This window comes from Heloderma suspectum, chromosome 5, assembly GCF_057233095.1.
Source record: "Heloderma suspectum isolate Gila_16-S chromosome 5, 16-S_ref, whole genome shotgun sequence".
Lineage (NCBI taxonomy): Eukaryota > Metazoa > Chordata > Lepidosauria > Squamata > Helodermatidae > Heloderma > Heloderma suspectum.
Window position 1 is genome coordinate 62,439,652 of NC_139462.1, and position 18,139 is coordinate 62,457,790.

Genomic DNA, 18,139 nt, shown 5'->3' on the forward strand with positions numbered 1-18,139 from the left:
GATCCTTTGCTAGTTGTATGTATTGAAGACAGAAGACATGACAACCATATTATTTTAAAACTAAAAAGTTTGGTATAATCTAGCCAAAGTTAAGCACTTTCAAGTCTCATTAATTTCCATTATTTTAAAAAGCTAAATGCATACCTATGTGAAAAAGTATTTATACCAAGTCTATATGAATGGTGTTGGGGTAAAAAATGGAAATGAATGGCAATTTAAAAGTGCCTAGGTAGCTTTTTGGTGTTCTGGATTTTTGGTGAGCCCAGTGCACCCTTCGTGAATTGTCAACTTGTAGCAGGCAATTTCTTCTCTATAATATATACAATTAACTCTTCCAATGGGCCAGGGCTGCACACTAGTGCAGGCAACAAACCCTGCAGTATTGTTTTAGATGAACCATCCTGATAGCTGTGTGGCACTTCCTCTAGGTCTCCTTTCTCTTGCAGAATTAACTCCAGGGAATGACATCATGTCGGGCTTTCCAGATGGATTATGTGGAGCCATAGCTCAATGTCATTTTCAATAGCCAAGCTTATAATTAAAGGTCAAATAGTCACTTCATCTGCAATCAATCAATAGAAGAAGTACTAATACCAAGCACTAATCAATCAATGGCAAATACCCTAATAAAAGCCATGAATCAAACGTCTGTGTTTCATGTGCTTGCATGTACTGTGCATGTATGTTATAAAAGGCTGGGAGAGGAAGAACAAAGTAAGAGCAAATATGCCTGAGGGAAATCTCAGGTACATTTATCTTCACTAGTGAGAGCTTATATCCCTAATTATCTAACCAAATGAAATTACAAATAAAAGTGATGTCATGGGCAGCAGTTATGCATTCTTGTTAAAAACCATGAGAAAAGTTCAATTTCTATTAATGACACCAGTCAAAATAGATGATAAAGAATGAAATATACCAAGGACCTCTTTCAGGGGTGTAGGGGTGTGTGTGTGTGTGTGTGTGTGTGTGTGTGTGTATCTTGATGCTTACACATTCAGCCTATGCATCCTGAGCCTTGAGAAAATGCAGGTATGTCAACTGTTCTATCTACAGAACAAAATCCAACATATGGGAGGAAACTGCTTGTCTCTGTGTTGAGTGAGAGCTTCTCCATGGATCCAAGCACAGGAAGTGGCAGATGGCCTCCTGAGCATGCTGCATGTGGGAATTAGTTGGTTTCATAATACGGTGAGGGAGATGTGCCTTACAAGAGTCTTCTCATGTGTCTCTTATTACCACTTCTAAAGCTTCAAAGCTGTCATCTTTCCTCCTCCTCTGCTGGTGCTGTGCTACACTCCCCAGGGAATGGACGCGAGGCACCCTGTGGAGGCCTCACATGCCAGAATGTGAAAAATCAGTTTAAGCTCCAAGTGAAACAGCTTTTGTTGCAGGAGGCCCCCTAAGTGCTCTTGTTTGCTTAATGCTGCTGGAGTTTTGAAGGCAGATAAAAACATCCCCACAGCGGACTTTAAAGAAGGCCCTGAAGTTCACTGATGCCCTTAAATATTCAAGCACAAGTCTTAAATGGGATCTTGCTTGCATCTTAAAACCTGCTCAGGTAAATTATAGTGGAATAATACAACAGATAAGTTGTCATTCTTCACGAAGCCAACAGCAGAAGTCTTGTTGGTTTCACTGGGAGAGAGATTTGGCTTTGGGAATAGATTATAGTAGATGCACTAAATTATTATTCAAGAATATGAATTTAGCCTTGTCCTGTTTTCCTGGATGAGTTTCAGTAGGTACAGCTCAAGGATGTTGACAAGGTGCTTGGCAGGTTTGTGCAACCACTTCCACACTGGATCCTTGCCCCTCTTGGCTTATAAAAACTGGCAGGGAAGGAACAGCTGGCTGGGCCAGGGAGGTGATTAATGCCTCCTTGTGAGAGGGAGTGTTCCCGGGCCACCTCAAAGAGGCAATAGTGAGACCACTCTTAAAAAAACCCTCCCTGGACCTGGAAAATCTTAGTAATTTTAGGCCAGTGGCAAATGTTCCTTTCCTGGGCAAGGTTCTTGAGCGGGTGGTTGTCAACCAGCTCCAGACACTCTTGGATGAGATCGATTATCTAGATCCATTTCAGTCGGGGTTCAGGCCAGGTTTTGGCATGGAAACAGCCTTGGTTGCCCTGTATGATGACCTATGTCGGGAGAGAGACAAGGCCAGTGTGACCTTGTTGATTTTCCTTGATATCTCGGTGGCTTTTGATACCATCGACCATGGTATCCTTCTGGGACAATTGTCTGAGCTGGGAGCAGGAGGCACTGCATTGCAGTAGTTTCGCTCCTGCTTGGATGGTTGGCTCCAGAAGGTGGTGCTTGGGGAATATTGCTCGGCCCTGTGGATTCTCCAGTATGGGGTTCCATAGGGGTCAGTTCTGTCCCCCATGCTATTTAATATCTACATTAAACGGTTGAGTGCAGTCATCTGGAGTTTTGGGGCATGTTATCATCAGTACGTTGATGACACGCAGCTCTATTTCTCCTTTTCATCTTCTTCAGGTGAGGCTGTGGATGTGCTAAATTGGTGCCTGGCTGAGATAATGGACTGGATGAGGGCTAATAAACTGAAACTCAGTCCAGACAAGACTGAGATGCTGTTGGTGGGTGGTTCTTCTGACCTGATGGATGGTGCTCAACCTGTCCTGGATGGGGTTACGCTCCCCCTGAAGGAGCAGGTTCATAGCTTGGGGGTTCTCCTTGATCCATCTCTGTCACTTGAGGCTCAGGTGGCCTCACAGTGGCACTGAGTGCCTTCTACCAACTTTGGTTGGTGGACTAGCTATGCCCCTATCTGGACAGGGATAACCTGGCTTCAGTTGTCTATGCTCTGGTAACGTCCAAGTTAGATTACTGCAATGCACTCTACGTGGGGGTGCCTTTGAAGACAGTTCAGAAGCTGCAACTTGTGCAAAATGCGGCAGCCAGATTGATAACAGGGACCAGAAGATCCGAACATATAAGACTGACTCTGGGCTGCTTGCACTGGCTACCTGTATGTTTCCGAGCCTGATTCAAAGTGCCGGTTTAACCTATAAAGCCTTACACCGCTCGGGACCACAATACCTGACGGAGCGCCTCTCCTGACATGAACCTACCCATATACTACGCTCAACATCTAAGGATCTCCTTTGGCTGCCTACACTGAGGGAAGCTCGGAAGATGGCGACAAGGGAGAGGGCCTTCTGGGTGGTGGCCCCCAAATTATGGAATGATCTCCCCGATGAGGCCCACCTGGTGCCAACATTGTTATCTTTTTGGTGCCAGGTTAAGACCTTTCTCTTCTCCCAGGCATTCGGCAGCATATGATACATTTTAATCGATCCTGGAATGTCTTATGTTTATGGTTGTTTGCTTTTGAGAGTGTTTGTTTGAAGTTGTTTTAGATTTTTGTGTGTGTGTACACTGTCTCTTCATGTGTTTTTTTTTTGTAAATGGTTTTTAATCTCTACATATTGTATTTTAATGCTTTTAATCTTTGTAAACCACCCAGAGAGCTTTGGCTATTGGGCGGTATAGAAATGTAATTAATAATAATAATAATGATGATGATGATGATGACGACGATGACGACAAAAACATTACCTCCAATTTTTACAGAGGCACCAATCCTGAAACAGTATTTACTGTCATTTTACTGTAATTCCTGAACTGCAGCCTCCTGGGAGGGGCTTACATTTGGGGGAGGGAGGAAGGTGAGAAGGCAGACTGAGATAAAGAAAAGGGGGGAGTGGGCATCTGAATCTCTCCATGAGCTTCCCTGGCTTGTGGCCACAGTTAGAAATATTTATTTTATTTTAATTAATTAATTACATTTCTCTATCACCCAATAGCCAAAGCTCTCTGGGGAGTTCACAACAATTAAAATGATAAAATAGAGAACATTAAAACTTAATATAAAACTTTACAAGTTTAAAACTACAGTGTAAAACCAAAATAAAAAACAATGGGGGTGCTGTATCAGAAGACACAGCACCCTGGTTATGAAATGCCCTCCTCAGAGAGGCTCACCTGGCACCTACATTGTGGCCTGGGAAAATGGGGTCTTCCACCTGCCACTGAAAAGACTGCTATATAGGTGCTAGCTGAGCCTCTCTGGAGAGGGCATTCCACAATTGGGTTTCCACAATGGAAAAGGCCCTCTTGTCATTGTCATTAATGAATTAACCACCCAGAGAGCTTCGGCTACTGGGTGGTATAGAAATAAATAAATAAATGATGATTATATAAATGATAAAAATATTGAAAAGACAATAAACAATCCTTTTCCTCAAGGAAATGATTAGTGGTTTCCTGGCTTTTGTGTCCCCCCTCCCCATTTTAAAAGGCTGAAATGCCTCTCCTGAGGCTTAGTTACTGGCAGTAACAGCTTTAAACTAACATATGCTGGTATTCTTCGTTTCTTGGCCTCACCCTCTTTTGCCTTTGGCCCTGCCCACCACTGAAATGTGGCCCCTGAAAACCTCTCCAAAATGGAGTTTTGTAATTCAGCCCTTGGGTTGAAAGAGGTTGTGCACCTCTGTAGTAAACATACACTTTTTTTCATAGTTTTGTGAATCAGTGTCCTTTTTCTTGCTGATGGCTCTCTTTACAAGTTGACTCATCAGTGTCTATAGATTATCTAGTCCCTAATAATTACCAAATGCAGGCACTAATGCACAAACAAAATCTGTGTTTTGTTGATTGGTATAGTGCTCTAATGACAAGCCATCATGGGTTAATTCACCCATGGAGCTTGTTCTCGTGCATGCTGCCATTTTCAAAATGCAAGCCGTGGTAGGGCAAGTGCTGCAGCTTGTTGTTATGTGTGAACCCGGCCAGGGTGGTTAACAAACCACCCAGAACCCATGGCTTATTTTAGGGTTATGGTGGTTTGTTAACCGCCCTAACAACCCAGCCTGGCTGGGTTAGCACATAATGACAAGCCCCAGCATGGCCCCAGCCATGGCTTGCATTTCAAAAATGGCAGCCAGCGTGCGACGACAAGCTCCTCAGGTAAATTAACCCACGGTGGCTTCTTGTTACATGTGAACCAGGTCAATATGTCCAGGAGCGCAGCAAGTGGCAAAAAAAAAGTGAGAGAAAAAAGAGAGGTTATTTCTTCCACCACTTCCATATATTTATTTTCATGTTGTTTCAGAAATCAGAGAAATGTGATATATCTATCTGACTTGCACAAAAAAATATGTGGAAGTGGTGACTGTTTAGTGGACTTAACATAGGAACTACAGTAGGTTCTGGACCTACACTGACAGAGACTGCAACATGCCTAGCAATGCTTCTGTGTTAAAACTGTCTGATTTCATTAATGCCAGGGGTGGATATATTAAAAGAGCAGACAGGGCGGTACCCTGCCACCCCCAGATCCCCTCCACTGTGGCTCCCCCCTCTTTACACTGAATGTCCTGGAGTGGCTCCTGTTCCTCGCCTCCTCCATGTCAATCTTTGTAGTGCAACACGCCATTGCCCTGACTTATTGTCAGTCTGTCTGCTGTCACTGCTGATTTCAACATGCAAAGTGTGCATGTGTGATGCCCAGATCCTTCCTTTTAAAAATGGTTGATTTCCTGGAAGGCACCCTAAGGAAACGATCCTTGGAACAATCAAAGAGCTGGCCAGTGCTCGCGCTCTCTTTCTCTCTCTCTCTCTCAAGCACAGGAGGGCCTCACCTCCTCCAAGGTTTTGTAATGGCAGTGCTGTTGATGAACTGGCTGCGTTCAGCCATTTCACCCCTGAATCAGGTGACCCAGTCTAGGCCAATGCGGAAGCACAAAAATCACACATGCAGTGTGAAGGAGAAGCCAACAGCCATGAGAGAGGAGCTGAGCTGAGCAGCTCCAGGGGGCAGAAACCTCACCTGAGAGCAGCAGCTGATATTGTTTGAAGACCGGAGGAAGGGGGGAAAGAGAGAGTGCCAGCATAATAATAATAATAATAATAATAATAATAATAATAATAATAATAATAATATCTGATGGCAACAAGGATGACTCAGGTCAGACACCAACCAGCTAAGTACAATACGCTATGGTTCCTTACTGGACTGGGGGGGTTGGAGGTTGGTCCAAAAGAAGTAATGTGGTCATTTTACTTTGGCTGTGTTTACATCCAGGCAAACCTGTAGCCCTATGCTGCTTTCCTTCTTTCTTTCTTGCCTTTATAAGTTTCTTTTGTTTTCCATAAAGATGGGGATGTTTAGAAAACCCTGTCCACATGTGGAGCTTTCTGTTTCCTGCTGTTGTTGCCACCACGCTAGGAGTGGAATTGTTTGGCCCAGCTGAGCTCACCTTGCAAGAGTAGGGAAGGGATCTGCTAGTCTCTTTGTCTGCTGGAGGAGGGCTTATTTTGCTCCACCAACTTGTGTGTGTGTGTGTGTGTGTGTGTGTGTGTGAGAGGGTGTCTTTCTGTCGCAAAGCAGCCAGCTCAAGCGAAGTTCTTGTGTTGGGTTGCAAGGCAAAGGGCAAAAGCAGTAAGTCAAACCTTTATGTATTAGGAGACTGCAGGTAAATAGCACTGATTTTTTTGCTCCCTTTCAATAATTGAAAACCAAAAACAACATTGCTATTAAGCTGGGAAGGGGAATGGGGGAAGGGAGAGAGAGAGAGAGAGAGAGAGAATTCTTGGATGTCTGTGTGAATGGGGTGTGTCAGTGTATGAAGGGGTAGAGGTGTGTGTGTGTGTGTGTGTGAGAGAGAGAGAGGGGGGGGCATCTCTACACCAGCCTAAAACCCTGCATTTAAAACAGGGCTTTTTGCTTCCGTTTTAAATGCAGGATCACGATGATTCCCTTTTTCACCCACTTCCTTCCCCCCCTCTCCTTTCCCCTTCCTTCTCCTCGTATTTGAGTCTTCAATTATGTTTCATCGCTCCTCTTCTTGCTGCTTTTCCTCTTTTCATGGGGGGGGGAACTCAAGCTGAACACAATGGGGTAATTTGATAGCACATTAACTGCAATCTATTTAAAAACGGAACAAAGGGCATTTAGTGCGGGAGATGCCTTGGATGATCATGGCGTCATGTAAAGAGCCTGCAAACTTCTGTGAAGGAGCAAATTCAATCACAGGATAAAAGATCCGTGTGAAGAAAGCCAGAGAGAGATGAATGGGGGGACATTTGTGGCTTTCAATCACACACTGGGACCAAACTAGTAATATTAGTTTTTGAAAGTATTTGTTCAAATTGCCTTGATTTTTTTAAGAATACAAGTATTAGAAATTAAAAAAAAGGTGAAATAAGATGAATATTTTGTTAGCTTTTCAGTGAGAATTCCAAGCTAAAATGCAAGAAGGCATGATTTTGAGAGAAAAGTTCGCATTTCTTTTTAATTGTCCATTTTGATATTTCTCATTGTTTTTTGAAGAAGTACAGGAAATTGAACTGGAAGTTCTCTAACATAGAATGCTACTTCTTTACAAAATACTTTGAAGCTTCGAGGTACTCTTTCTGTCTGTTCCTAAACAAAATAGTAGCTTGTGAGAATCCTATCAGAGCTGTAAAAGGTATCTAATAATAATAACAACAACAACAATAATAAAAAACATGTTTGGTGTTTTTCTTCTTGGAGAGATGGAGAATGCCTGAGTGTCTGTGTGGATGGTGTGTGTGTGCTCCTGATCTTAAAGTCTCTCAGTTGTCTGAGCAATGGGAGTTGTTGCTGAAACAGGAGAATGTGGGCCCAAATGAGTGTTTTTGTGTGGATCCTCCCACCACCCCACACACACTTTGCATCCATGATTTTAATGTTCATATGGCTCATTTTTCCCTTTCTGTTGTATGGGCTGCTGGGGATTCGAAAGACTGCTTCGCCTCTGGTAATGCCTGTGGCCCCACCTCCAGTTCCACCTCTCCCTGCTCCACCAGTTAGATTGGCCACCAGCCACCACTGATTAATGTGAGGCAATCCATCAGTAGTTCCTGACATCCCAAGAGCACACATGGTAAATTCAGTGTGAATTCCGCTGAGATACAACCAGGTTTCTCACATACGTGGAGGTTGTGTTCGGCCATAACACTAATTGTTATGAGGCTTTAGTGTTACATAACGCTTTAGTGTAAGGGGAACGAGCCTCAAGCTTTTATGCCCCCCCCCCCCCCGGCAAGACCGTGAAGAGATCAGCAGTATTCAGTTCTATTTTAGATTAACCAGTGTTTAGTGTGTCATCCAAACCTTAAACTGGTTAATCTTAATTATGGTGAGCTGAAACAAGGCAGCTTCAAAAACTATGGGCAGTATCCTGCAGAAGGGAGCTCCACTGACCGGCCCTGTTCCAGAAACTAGTGTTCTGGCTTATTTCTGAGGTTGCTCTTGGAAATGAAAGCTTCTAGTTGTATCGGCGATGGGTCCCTCTGTCATAACACAATCAACGTAGGTACAGGAGCAGCATTGGATACTGCCCTATGATTTGAAGTTGTCATGTTTTTCAACCAATGTGGCAACCTGCAGCTAATCTAAAATAGGAGCAAAAGTTCCAGGAGGAGTGGGGAGTACGAGTGCATGCCTGAACAAGACTGAACAAGGCCAGAAAGTATGTTAGATGTTTGATAATCTAGAGCTGCACACGAATTTGTGAAGCTAATCTATACAGAAAATCAACACGTGACAATCCATTTACCAGCCTATACTTCCATATTCCGCAAGTTCTCATATGGAACAAAGGAACCATTCTAAATACTCCAGAATAAGTCGTCTAGACATGTTTGAATGAAATTAAAACTACCATTGAAGATACCATGGGAATAAAGGCTGCATTTGCAAGTATGTTTCCCAGAGTAACCACTCTCCATTTAAATTGCTCTGTAAACTTTTTGTCAGTTTCCCACCACACTAACTTGTGGTTATGTTTGGAAAAATTGCCATATATTAATTATTGTATAATGAGGTGTTCTTTTCCACTGAACAGGGCTGCTAGGAATACAGCACCATCTGAGTGATGTGTTTTTGCATGAAATTCTCCAAGGGTGCTTTCAAAGCACTTAAAAACATAGTTTTCATTTCCAATCTTCAGCAAATGAAAATTGCAGTTACCCTGCCCAAATATCTGATTACTTTATTAGGTTCCAACCTATCTTTCACCTTTCCTTCTTTTACATCATCGTCTTTAGCTGTACCTAGATTGAACACTACTTACTTTGAAGTAAGCCCTACAGAACCTACTTCAAAAAAACAAAAACAAGCAGAGGATTGGGCTGTTACTTTTGTTTTGGATGTCTGTTACAACACTGGTCTCCAATTGGTGGTGGTTGGAGGTGGGGTTACTCAAAACCATAATAATAGAAACTCGGCCAGAACGTGTATGACAGATCAGAAAAAGTATCACCAAGTCAAAAAGGATGCCTGTGTATTTAATGAGCAGGGTCAACGAAGCTATTAGAGGTTCTGTCAGGAAACAGAAGTCTTTTTCAATGGAGGAGAATAAATGGATACACAAACTCTGGCAAAAGAAATGCAAATAGACAATAAATAATGTGAAAGAAGAATTCAAGGAGTATATTGCTAAAAATATTTAGACCAAAGTAACATATTTCTATGCAAAGAGAAAAGTCACTGGAAAAGACCCTGATGCTGGGAAAGATTGAAGGCAAATGGAGAAGGGGACGGCAGAGGATGAGATGGCTAGATAGCATCACTGATGCAATGAATATGGACTTGAGCACACTCCGGGAGACAGCTCAGGACAGGAAGGCCTGGCGTGCTATGGTCCATGGGGTCACGAAGAGTCGGACACAACTGAATGACTGAACAACAACAACATATTTTTAAAGTACATTTGAAACAGGAAAGCCGCTATGGAGGCAGTTGGACCTTTAGATGACAATATGGGGTAAAGGAGGATAAATATGGGGTAAAGGAGGATAAGGAGATTGCAGAAAAGCTAAAATGAATTCTTTCCATTTGTCTTCACTATGGAGGATGCAGGGCAGATACCTGTGACTTTTTCAGAAAGAGTCTGAATTACTGAGGCAAATAGTGTTGCAAAGTTCTAGGTTTTACTGACATATTAAAAGTTAATGTATCTCCAGACCTGGATAGTATCCAGCTGAGAATTCTTAAAAGAACTTAAAGGTGAAATTGCTGACCTAACAAAAATATGTAACTTGTCCCAGAGGTCTGGAAAGCAGCCAGTTTAATACCAATTTCTAAAAAAAAAAAAAAAGGGTTCTAGGAAATTATAGGACAGTTAGCTTAATGTCTGTTCCAGATAAATTGGTGGAAAGCATGATTAAAGACAGAATTATCAAGATTATAGTAAAACAAGTCATGCTAAAGAAGAAGCAACATGGCTTCTGTAAATGCAAGTCCTGCTTCAGTAACCATTTAGTGTTCTTTGAAAGTGCCATTAAACGTGGATAGGGGTGATATGGTAACCACTGCATATTTGGACTTTCAAAAAGCTTTTGACAAAGTCCTTCACAAAAGGCTCGTTAGCAGTGGATAGTGTGCTAGACTAAAATGGGGAGAAGTCCCCTCTCAGCCCTATTGTTCACTGTTTAGCCTTGGGAAAGTAATTCTCTCTCAGCCTCAATGACCTCACAGGGTTTATGTGTGGAAAGAAAGGCATGAAAATAAATAAGCAAGCAAGCAAGCAAACATGGCCCACACATGGTAACACCCATACAATCTTCTTGACTATTTCTTGCTCTGAGCATGTTGGTCTGTACTGATAAGTTTAAATTCAAGATCACCACTTGATTTGTATGCTGATCCTCCACACAGATTTTTTTTAATGTAGTTTGCATATGGGCACATCTGTTTTTGTATGTGAGTATGGCTTGTCAAACAAGTAGCTGTAAACTTCACATTAAAATGCTCTTTTTGCTCCTTGCTAATCACCATAAATCACAGGAACATATATGCAACATTCGGTACTGCCTTCCCACTTAAAGTGTTACTATATTTTAATTAAATGTATTGTACTTATCTACCAGAAAAGTGTTATTGCAAGGGAATTTGGAATGACTAGTAAGTCAATGGTCTTTGAATACTGAGTAGTAATGAATAAACACATAGTCCAGAGACTTCTTGGGATAAATACACTGATATTTTATAAAACACTGCTGTCGTTATTGATTTGTTTCTTTATATTGTAAATGCTTTGTGCATTACAGTTCTGAGCTATAATAATTTTGCTGTTTGACTGTTCTGTAATAACTCAGAACATAATCTGAAATGAACTACAAACTTTATCAATATTAGATTAGAGAAACAGAACATCAAAAACAAAGAAAAAAATCAAATTGCTTTCTCTAAAGAAGGAACAGATTAATGGCACTGCAATACAATTACTAAATTCCCAAAGGGGAAGACAGTGTTGTCTTCCTCCTAGAAAACATTTACTTGCCCATTGCAAAGAATGTTCTCATGAATTTGCTAATATTATTGCTAGGCTTTTATACTACATCTTGTCATATTGCTGAACTAGTAACAGAAAATTAGAAAACCACTTTTGTAACAAGACTGAAAATTTGAACACAATGTCTAGTAAAGACTTACCTAAGGTTAGAGATTTGTGGGTAGAACAGAAAATAATGGCCACTGTGTCTGCTGGTGTGAAACCAGAATTCTTCCTAGAAAAGATGTAAAGAACTTTAAAAATGTCTTCCAGCAAATGTGTGCTCACTGATCAAACATACCACTTTATGTACCACGTGAGAGCGTTTTTAATCACTTTGATCTACTTTTGAGACAAATAGTTCTACCCCCATATGCTCAGAAGCTTTGGGGTTTTGCTTTAAATGGCTGACCTCTAAAGCCGGCCCTGGCAACAGTGGTCGCACTTCTTCCAGTCTTCATGATCATAGGAAGACCTGTGGCTGTATCTGTACTTGCAGCCCAAATCGCACTAATGTTATCTCACATGGTCGTGGCTACATGCACAGTTGAGGAAGTCATATCTGTATACATGTTAGGAGGAAGTTATTTCTAATTTGAAATATCAGATTTTCACAAATGTGAACCAATATCCACAATAAAATTAAGTGGCATAAATGTGTATATTTTTCACTTTTTGTATATGATATACAATATCAGAATCAATAAAATATTTCATAAAACTGTTATAATAGCCTGAAGAAATTAGAGCATAATAGATGAGTGCAAAACCAGGAAACAGTCTGTTTTATATTAAATTTATCCATCATCCGTTGGGAGTTGTTATGAAAAATGATGGTCTGCAATGGAAAATAAAGGTGCCTAACAACTGCTTCCTGGAGGCCAAACAACATCCCAGTTCTGCAGGAGATTTTCCCAGGTACTTCATAAATTAATTGCATAAAAGAAATCTTACTAATAAAAGGCAAATTGCATTGCAAACTACTATGCTAATGGGACTAGATCAGGTCTATATTAACAAGGAATGCATGGGAACATAAGGATTCTGTCTGTGACCAGGTATCACAAGGATTGAATAAGGTCCAAGGAATAAGGCTCATGGACCTTATTCAATTAGTAGCTATTAAAGAAAAGAGAGAGAGGATATAAATTAGAGTAGCGATTTTCCCAACTTGTAAGAGCGTCCAGGATAGCCCAACACTCCATTTTACTCTCATTCCCCTGAATTGTTTAACTATTCCTGTTTTGTGCTTTCTCCAATGTTATAGCCTCCTTCTTGCACTCTGCAGTTGATTGGATGTGCAACCAGCTACAGAGACAACACTCTTTAGATCAATACACTGCTGATCTTTGCTGTTTTCCAGCACCTTCAAGGCGTTTTTTTCTTCCTGATACTGGGAATAGTGTTGCTTGTTTTATTCTTAGTTTTATTTTTTCCTGTTGTGATTATATTTCTATGGTAAGACATTGTGAGTTTGACTGTATCATAAAAAGGTGGGATATACAAGTCCAAGCAAATGAGTAGTGGAGTAGATTAATACTCCAACCTTTGCTTTTTTCCAAATCTTCTTTCTAACCTGCAGGTAGAATAGGGATGGCGGAGAATTTCTCCCCGAAACTTCGGGGGGCCGAGCGCCAACGTGTTCGGCCCCCCGAACAAGTTTCGGGGAGAAATCCTCCGCCCCCCCCGCCCCCCCCCGGGACTTACCTTCCCTGAATGTCCCTCCCGGCGGCGGGTCCGGCTGGCGGTTCGTCCGGTGTTCGAGCGGGGCGGGAGCGGCAGCCGGTCTTTCGACCGGCTGCCGCCCCCGCCATTGCAATGAAAGAAAAAAAAAACAAACACGTCCCCTGATAGGCTACGTGACGATTCACGTAGCCTATCACGGCTAGATTTGCAAAGTCAGCCGTGATAGGCTACGTGAATCGTCACGTAGCCTATCACGGGTGACTTAAAAAAAAAAAAAGTGTGTACGGATAATGGCGGCCCCCATAGGGAGCCGCCATTCCCCTTCCTTATTTGGTCGCTGTAGTCTACGTCAATGTTTACATAGACTACGGCGAAAATAAGGGCAACGCTATTTGCGTTGCCCTTATTTTCGCCGTAGTCTACGTAAATATTGACGTAGACTACAGCAACTAAATAAGGAACGCGAATGGCGGCTCCCTATGGGGGCCGCCATTCGCGTACGCGCTTTTTTTTTTTAAAGTCACCCGTGATAGGCTACGTGACGATTCACGTAGCCTATCATGGCTGACTTTCCAGATCTAGCCGTGATAGGCTACGTGAATCGTCACGTAGCCTATCAGGGGACGTTTTTTTTTGTTACTTTCGTGTTCGCGGCCGGGCAAGGCGGGAAGCCTCCTCCCCGGCCTGAATTTCGGCCGGGCGAGGCGGGAAGCCTCCCCCCCCGGCCTGAATTTCGGCCGGGCGAGGCGGGAAGCCTCCCCCCCCCGGCCTGAACTTCGCGGGGGGAGCAGCGAAGCGCTCCCCCCCACCGCGAAAAAGCTGCGAGAAAAGGTAAGTGACTTTCGTTCACCCCTAAGGTAGAAACCTTGAGTTCTCAGTCTGAGCCACCGAAGAAAGGACAATTCTCCTTTGTTTTACACCCAACTATTCTAATCGTTCATATAAATAACTTTTACTGCTGTTACATACCTTGTAGAAAAGAAGAAAGTTAATAGCATGAATCCCAGCTGAATCGAAAATACTGAAAGACAAATTAGTTTCATAAACATTGATGTGTTACATGGCAAAAGCAATACAAATGTGTATTTTAAATTTACATCCATCTCTCCATATGGGAAAAAGCACATATTTTATAATGTTTACCTGTCATTTAGACATAGATAAGACAGCTGATATAGTTCAGCTCCATATCAATGTACCCATAGCACTAAATACTCTCACAATATTTTCTAAATACTCTCACATTATTTTCTAAATACTCAATTTCTCCATATGCAAACACTGAACTCAAGAGTAGAAAAGAAGTACTGCAGGAAATGGATGTGGCCTTCATACTCTGCATAAAGGACCAAGAGTACTGGTGGCTTATTGGTTTATAGTCTGAGACAAGTTGGTTTCTTTTGGTGGCTAAACCATTATTAATTGCTTTTAAAAAAAATACCTTTTATTAGATATTTGTAGGTAATATGAAACAAAGATGCCCGAATTAAGTTACAATGCTAAAAAAAGAAAGAAAATAATAAGCAGCGTGTATACATACAATTATTTTCTTGCATATAACGTGTGATCGCAGTATATATTCTAAAACGTTATATTAATAAACTGTCTTATAAAGCAAGATTAAACTATTTTATTATGTATTTTAAAGCAGGAGTGGGGAGATTTCAGACTTGTGGGCTCTACTTGTTCTTATTTTTTAACTAGAATCACTACTTTTTCCGTTGCTCTAGCAAGCACTAGTTACATTGAGCATGTGTTAGTTAGTGCAATGTCATGAGCACTAGCTTGTGGATACTACTCATAGGCTGAGTTCACATGACATGCTAATCCACAGTTTATATTCCGGAGCAACCCATGATGGCTTAGTGTGTCATTTGTGAGCTGTTTTTCCCACCCAAATAAGCTACCCTGAGAACCCATGGTCTACGATAAGAATTATTTTACCTACGGTGGGTTAGTGTGTCGTCTGTCATGCCAGCGTGGGTTATGGAAATTGTCTACAGAGCTGCTCGGCAAGGGTAGCCAAAAACGCTGCTGCTGCTCTGCTCCTTATGGGTGACCTCTGTTCCCGAGATCTGCCTAGCAACAGACTGTGCTGCCACTGGGGCTCCATCCCCTTCACCACCCGACTCCTCCCTCCCCCTCCTTTGGCAATGTGCTCTGCAAAGTTGCTTTTGCTCGCATGAGTGTGTAATCAGCAGAGTGACCTTGAACAAACTTGTTTTCCTACTACATTCACCTTTGTCTCCGACTCCAAAGCAGCTCCCCCCTCCCCATGGTTCCCAAACAGTTTCACCTGCAGTTAACTCCTCACTCTTCCATGGAAAAGGAAAGTTGTGCTATTATCCAGTAGTGCATCTTGTATATTAAATTTTGTCCGATTCCTGTAAACTTTCAAGGAGTTGGAGGCCCCCACTCCTTTTTTGGCGCAATGTTCCCACCATGTAAGCATCCCTCCTTTCCAGTCAGGCCACCCCTTCCTAACTCTGCAGATGTTCTTCCCCTTCCTACAACCCATGAGACTGAACCTCCTCCGCCAACTTTTCACCGCCACCATCAGGCCCAAGCTAGCCATCCAACCAACCCAGAACTGATGCCAAATAGTGCCTTAGTAGATTCAAAGCAGTATTAAGCCAGCCCAGTATTAAGCAAGCCAAATAAGCCGCTTTGTATGAAAATAATTTTTTTATTTTTATTCTTTGTTGTTGGTTTGCTGCTGGTAAGGGGGGAGCCATCAAAGGCTTGGAAACTGGGGCGGCAGGTAAGGAATGAGGAAGAGGGGGTAGGAGCAGCAAGGGAAGCAAACGGGACAGCGGGTAAGGATCGACGCTGGGTTGAGAATGGGGGGAAGTGGCAGAGGCAGAAGAAGACATCTCTAGTACATAGCGGACCAATTGGAGACAGGCTGCTGACATAGTGGCAGTTGGAAGGACAGCTGGATATGGCTTCCACTGCAAAGGAGGCTGGGATACTTGCCTGGCCAGGCGGGAGGACTAGAGGGGGAGGAGGGGCAAGGGGGGGAAATAAACTATGCTGTGTAGCTTATTTGTCATATCATGTGACGGGGCACAGTAGGCTATTTGCAAAATAACCTTCTGTGCACAGCTTATAAGCCACCATGGGTTAATGTGATGTGTGAACAGGCCCATAGACATTATTTACCAGCAAAAAATATGGCAGAATACAAAAGGATCTGATTCCTCCAGCCAAAAATTTTCAATTGCTGTAACTGAGCCTTTTCAAATCCCATTTTTCTGACATTTTGATAGTTTGTACATCTCACCAAGCATATTCTCCCTGCCAAACTTCACATGGAGAGGATGAATCATTCAGATTGTATAAGAAATGGAATTTTTCAGTTTTATAATAGCAAGATGCTAATCTACAATAGCAAATATTTCCAGATGCAGCTCTTCGGCTGGAGTGTTCCACAAATGATTCACCACTAGAAAACTGACACTCGTGGTGTTAAGAGCAGATAAAGCCTTGAGATCATAAGAACTATGTTGCCCACTGAGATTAGATGCCATTTTAAGACTTGCATCCAGAAGACCATATCCTACTCAGCTTTGCTATTTCCGGCTTAAGGACAGAGGACTAACTGAAGCACGATAGCATTTAAACCTGACACTTGCCATATTGGTAACTGCAGGATTTTCGCTGGAGGGACCACACAGAGACCTCCCTATACAACCTTCTGTATACATAAAATATGCTTCAGAATGTCTTTCCCAGTTTTTGTGTCTCAATTCATCTTACAGGGAGGCCCTACATTCTGGCAGCCCAGCTCTATTGAAAATGGTAGCAAGTACAAGCACAGAGTGTTGTTAAACAATGCAGATGTTGGAAGCACTGCCTTCTCAGCACTAAGGCAGCATAGCTTAGCTACACCCTCTTGCTTAAAATTGTGTATGTGTCCACAAGCACGCTCGACATAACCGCTTGCTTGGGAGCAGCTACTGCCGAGGCTGTGGGAAGGTTGCTGTATCTGGCCATCAGCTGCAATGCTGTTAGGATCCAACACCTGTTGCAGGGATAATGTCAAGAGTAGACATGGTTGGGCACCTACTGAGGACACACACCCCAGCACAGTTTCACTGATAAGGGCCTCCTGGAGTTACTCATCATCTTCACTATTGCAACCTGCTTCTTCAACCGCCTATTGCTTTGGCCCAGACAATGGTGGTGGTGGAAGTGAAAAGTAGAAGCCACTGCCTACTTGCACCCTAGCTCTCTACCTGTCCAGCAAACAAGCAATGATGAGAAAGAGCAGGAGGAGCAACAGAAATTAGTGACAACGCAGTGAGAAGGTAGACTCACCAAAGGAGGGGGCCCATTGATGGTGTCTTGCCCAAAGATATCAAAGCTATGGTTTTCCCAGTAGCAACGTATGGCTGTGAGAGCTGGACTATAAGGAAGGCTGAGTGCTGAAAAATCTATGCTTTCGAACTGTGGTGCTGGAGAAGACTCTTATGAGTCCCTTGGACTGCAAGGAGGTCAGATCAGTCAATCCTAAAGGAAATCAACCCTGACTGCTCATTGGAAGGACAGATACTGAAGCTGAAGCTCAAATATTTTGGCCACCTAATGTGAAGAGAAAACTCCCTGGAAAAGACCCTGATGCTGGGAAAGACTGAAGGCAAAAGGAGAAGGGGACGGCAGAGGATGAGATGGCTAGAAAGCATCACTGATGCAATGAATATGGACTTGAGCACACTCCAGGAGAGAGCGCAGGACAGGAAAGCCTGGCGTGCTATGGTCCATGGGGTCACGAAGAGCCGGACATGACTTAACGGCTGAACAACAACAAGCACTGGCCTCCTGCTAGGCCTGGGGAGCAACTCCTACAGTCAGGCTATCATTCAGTTATTAATATTCACAGTTCTCCTTATTTGCCTTACCATATCCTATTGCAATTGTAATTTTAATTTGGTTTTGTATGTCACCCAGAGTGGCTACTGGGTGGCTGACAATTTTTTTTACACACACAAACACACACACACAGCACTGAGTGATTACCAAATGAAGGGTCACAAAAAACTCCATGGGATATTGTTGTGTAATTAATGCAACAAATAAAAGCCGGAATATTGTTGCTGAGCACAAGTATACTTCTTCAAGAAG

General features: G+C 42.6%; 1 protein-coding gene across 5 annotated transcripts in view; it reads right to left on the bottom strand.

Annotated features, from left to right (window-relative positions):
• Positions 1–18,139, bottom strand: part of SLC10A7 (solute carrier family 10 member 7) — a 205,653-nt gene that overhangs the window by 24,173 nt on the left and 163,341 nt on the right. For all 5 annotated transcript variants that reach the window (XR_014792101.1, XM_084856218.1, XM_084856217.1 and 2 more), the window contains 2 exons: positions 13,985–14,036; positions 11,491–11,564 (listed from right to left, as the gene is read on the bottom strand). Coding sequence is in view for 4 of the 5 variants with exons in the window: in XM_084856218.1 (XP_084712344.1) it covers positions 11,491–11,564; positions 13,985–14,036 (126 nt within the window). In the remaining variant the exon portion in view is untranslated. The remainder of the gene's footprint in view (positions 1–11,490; positions 11,565–13,984; positions 14,037–18,139) is intronic.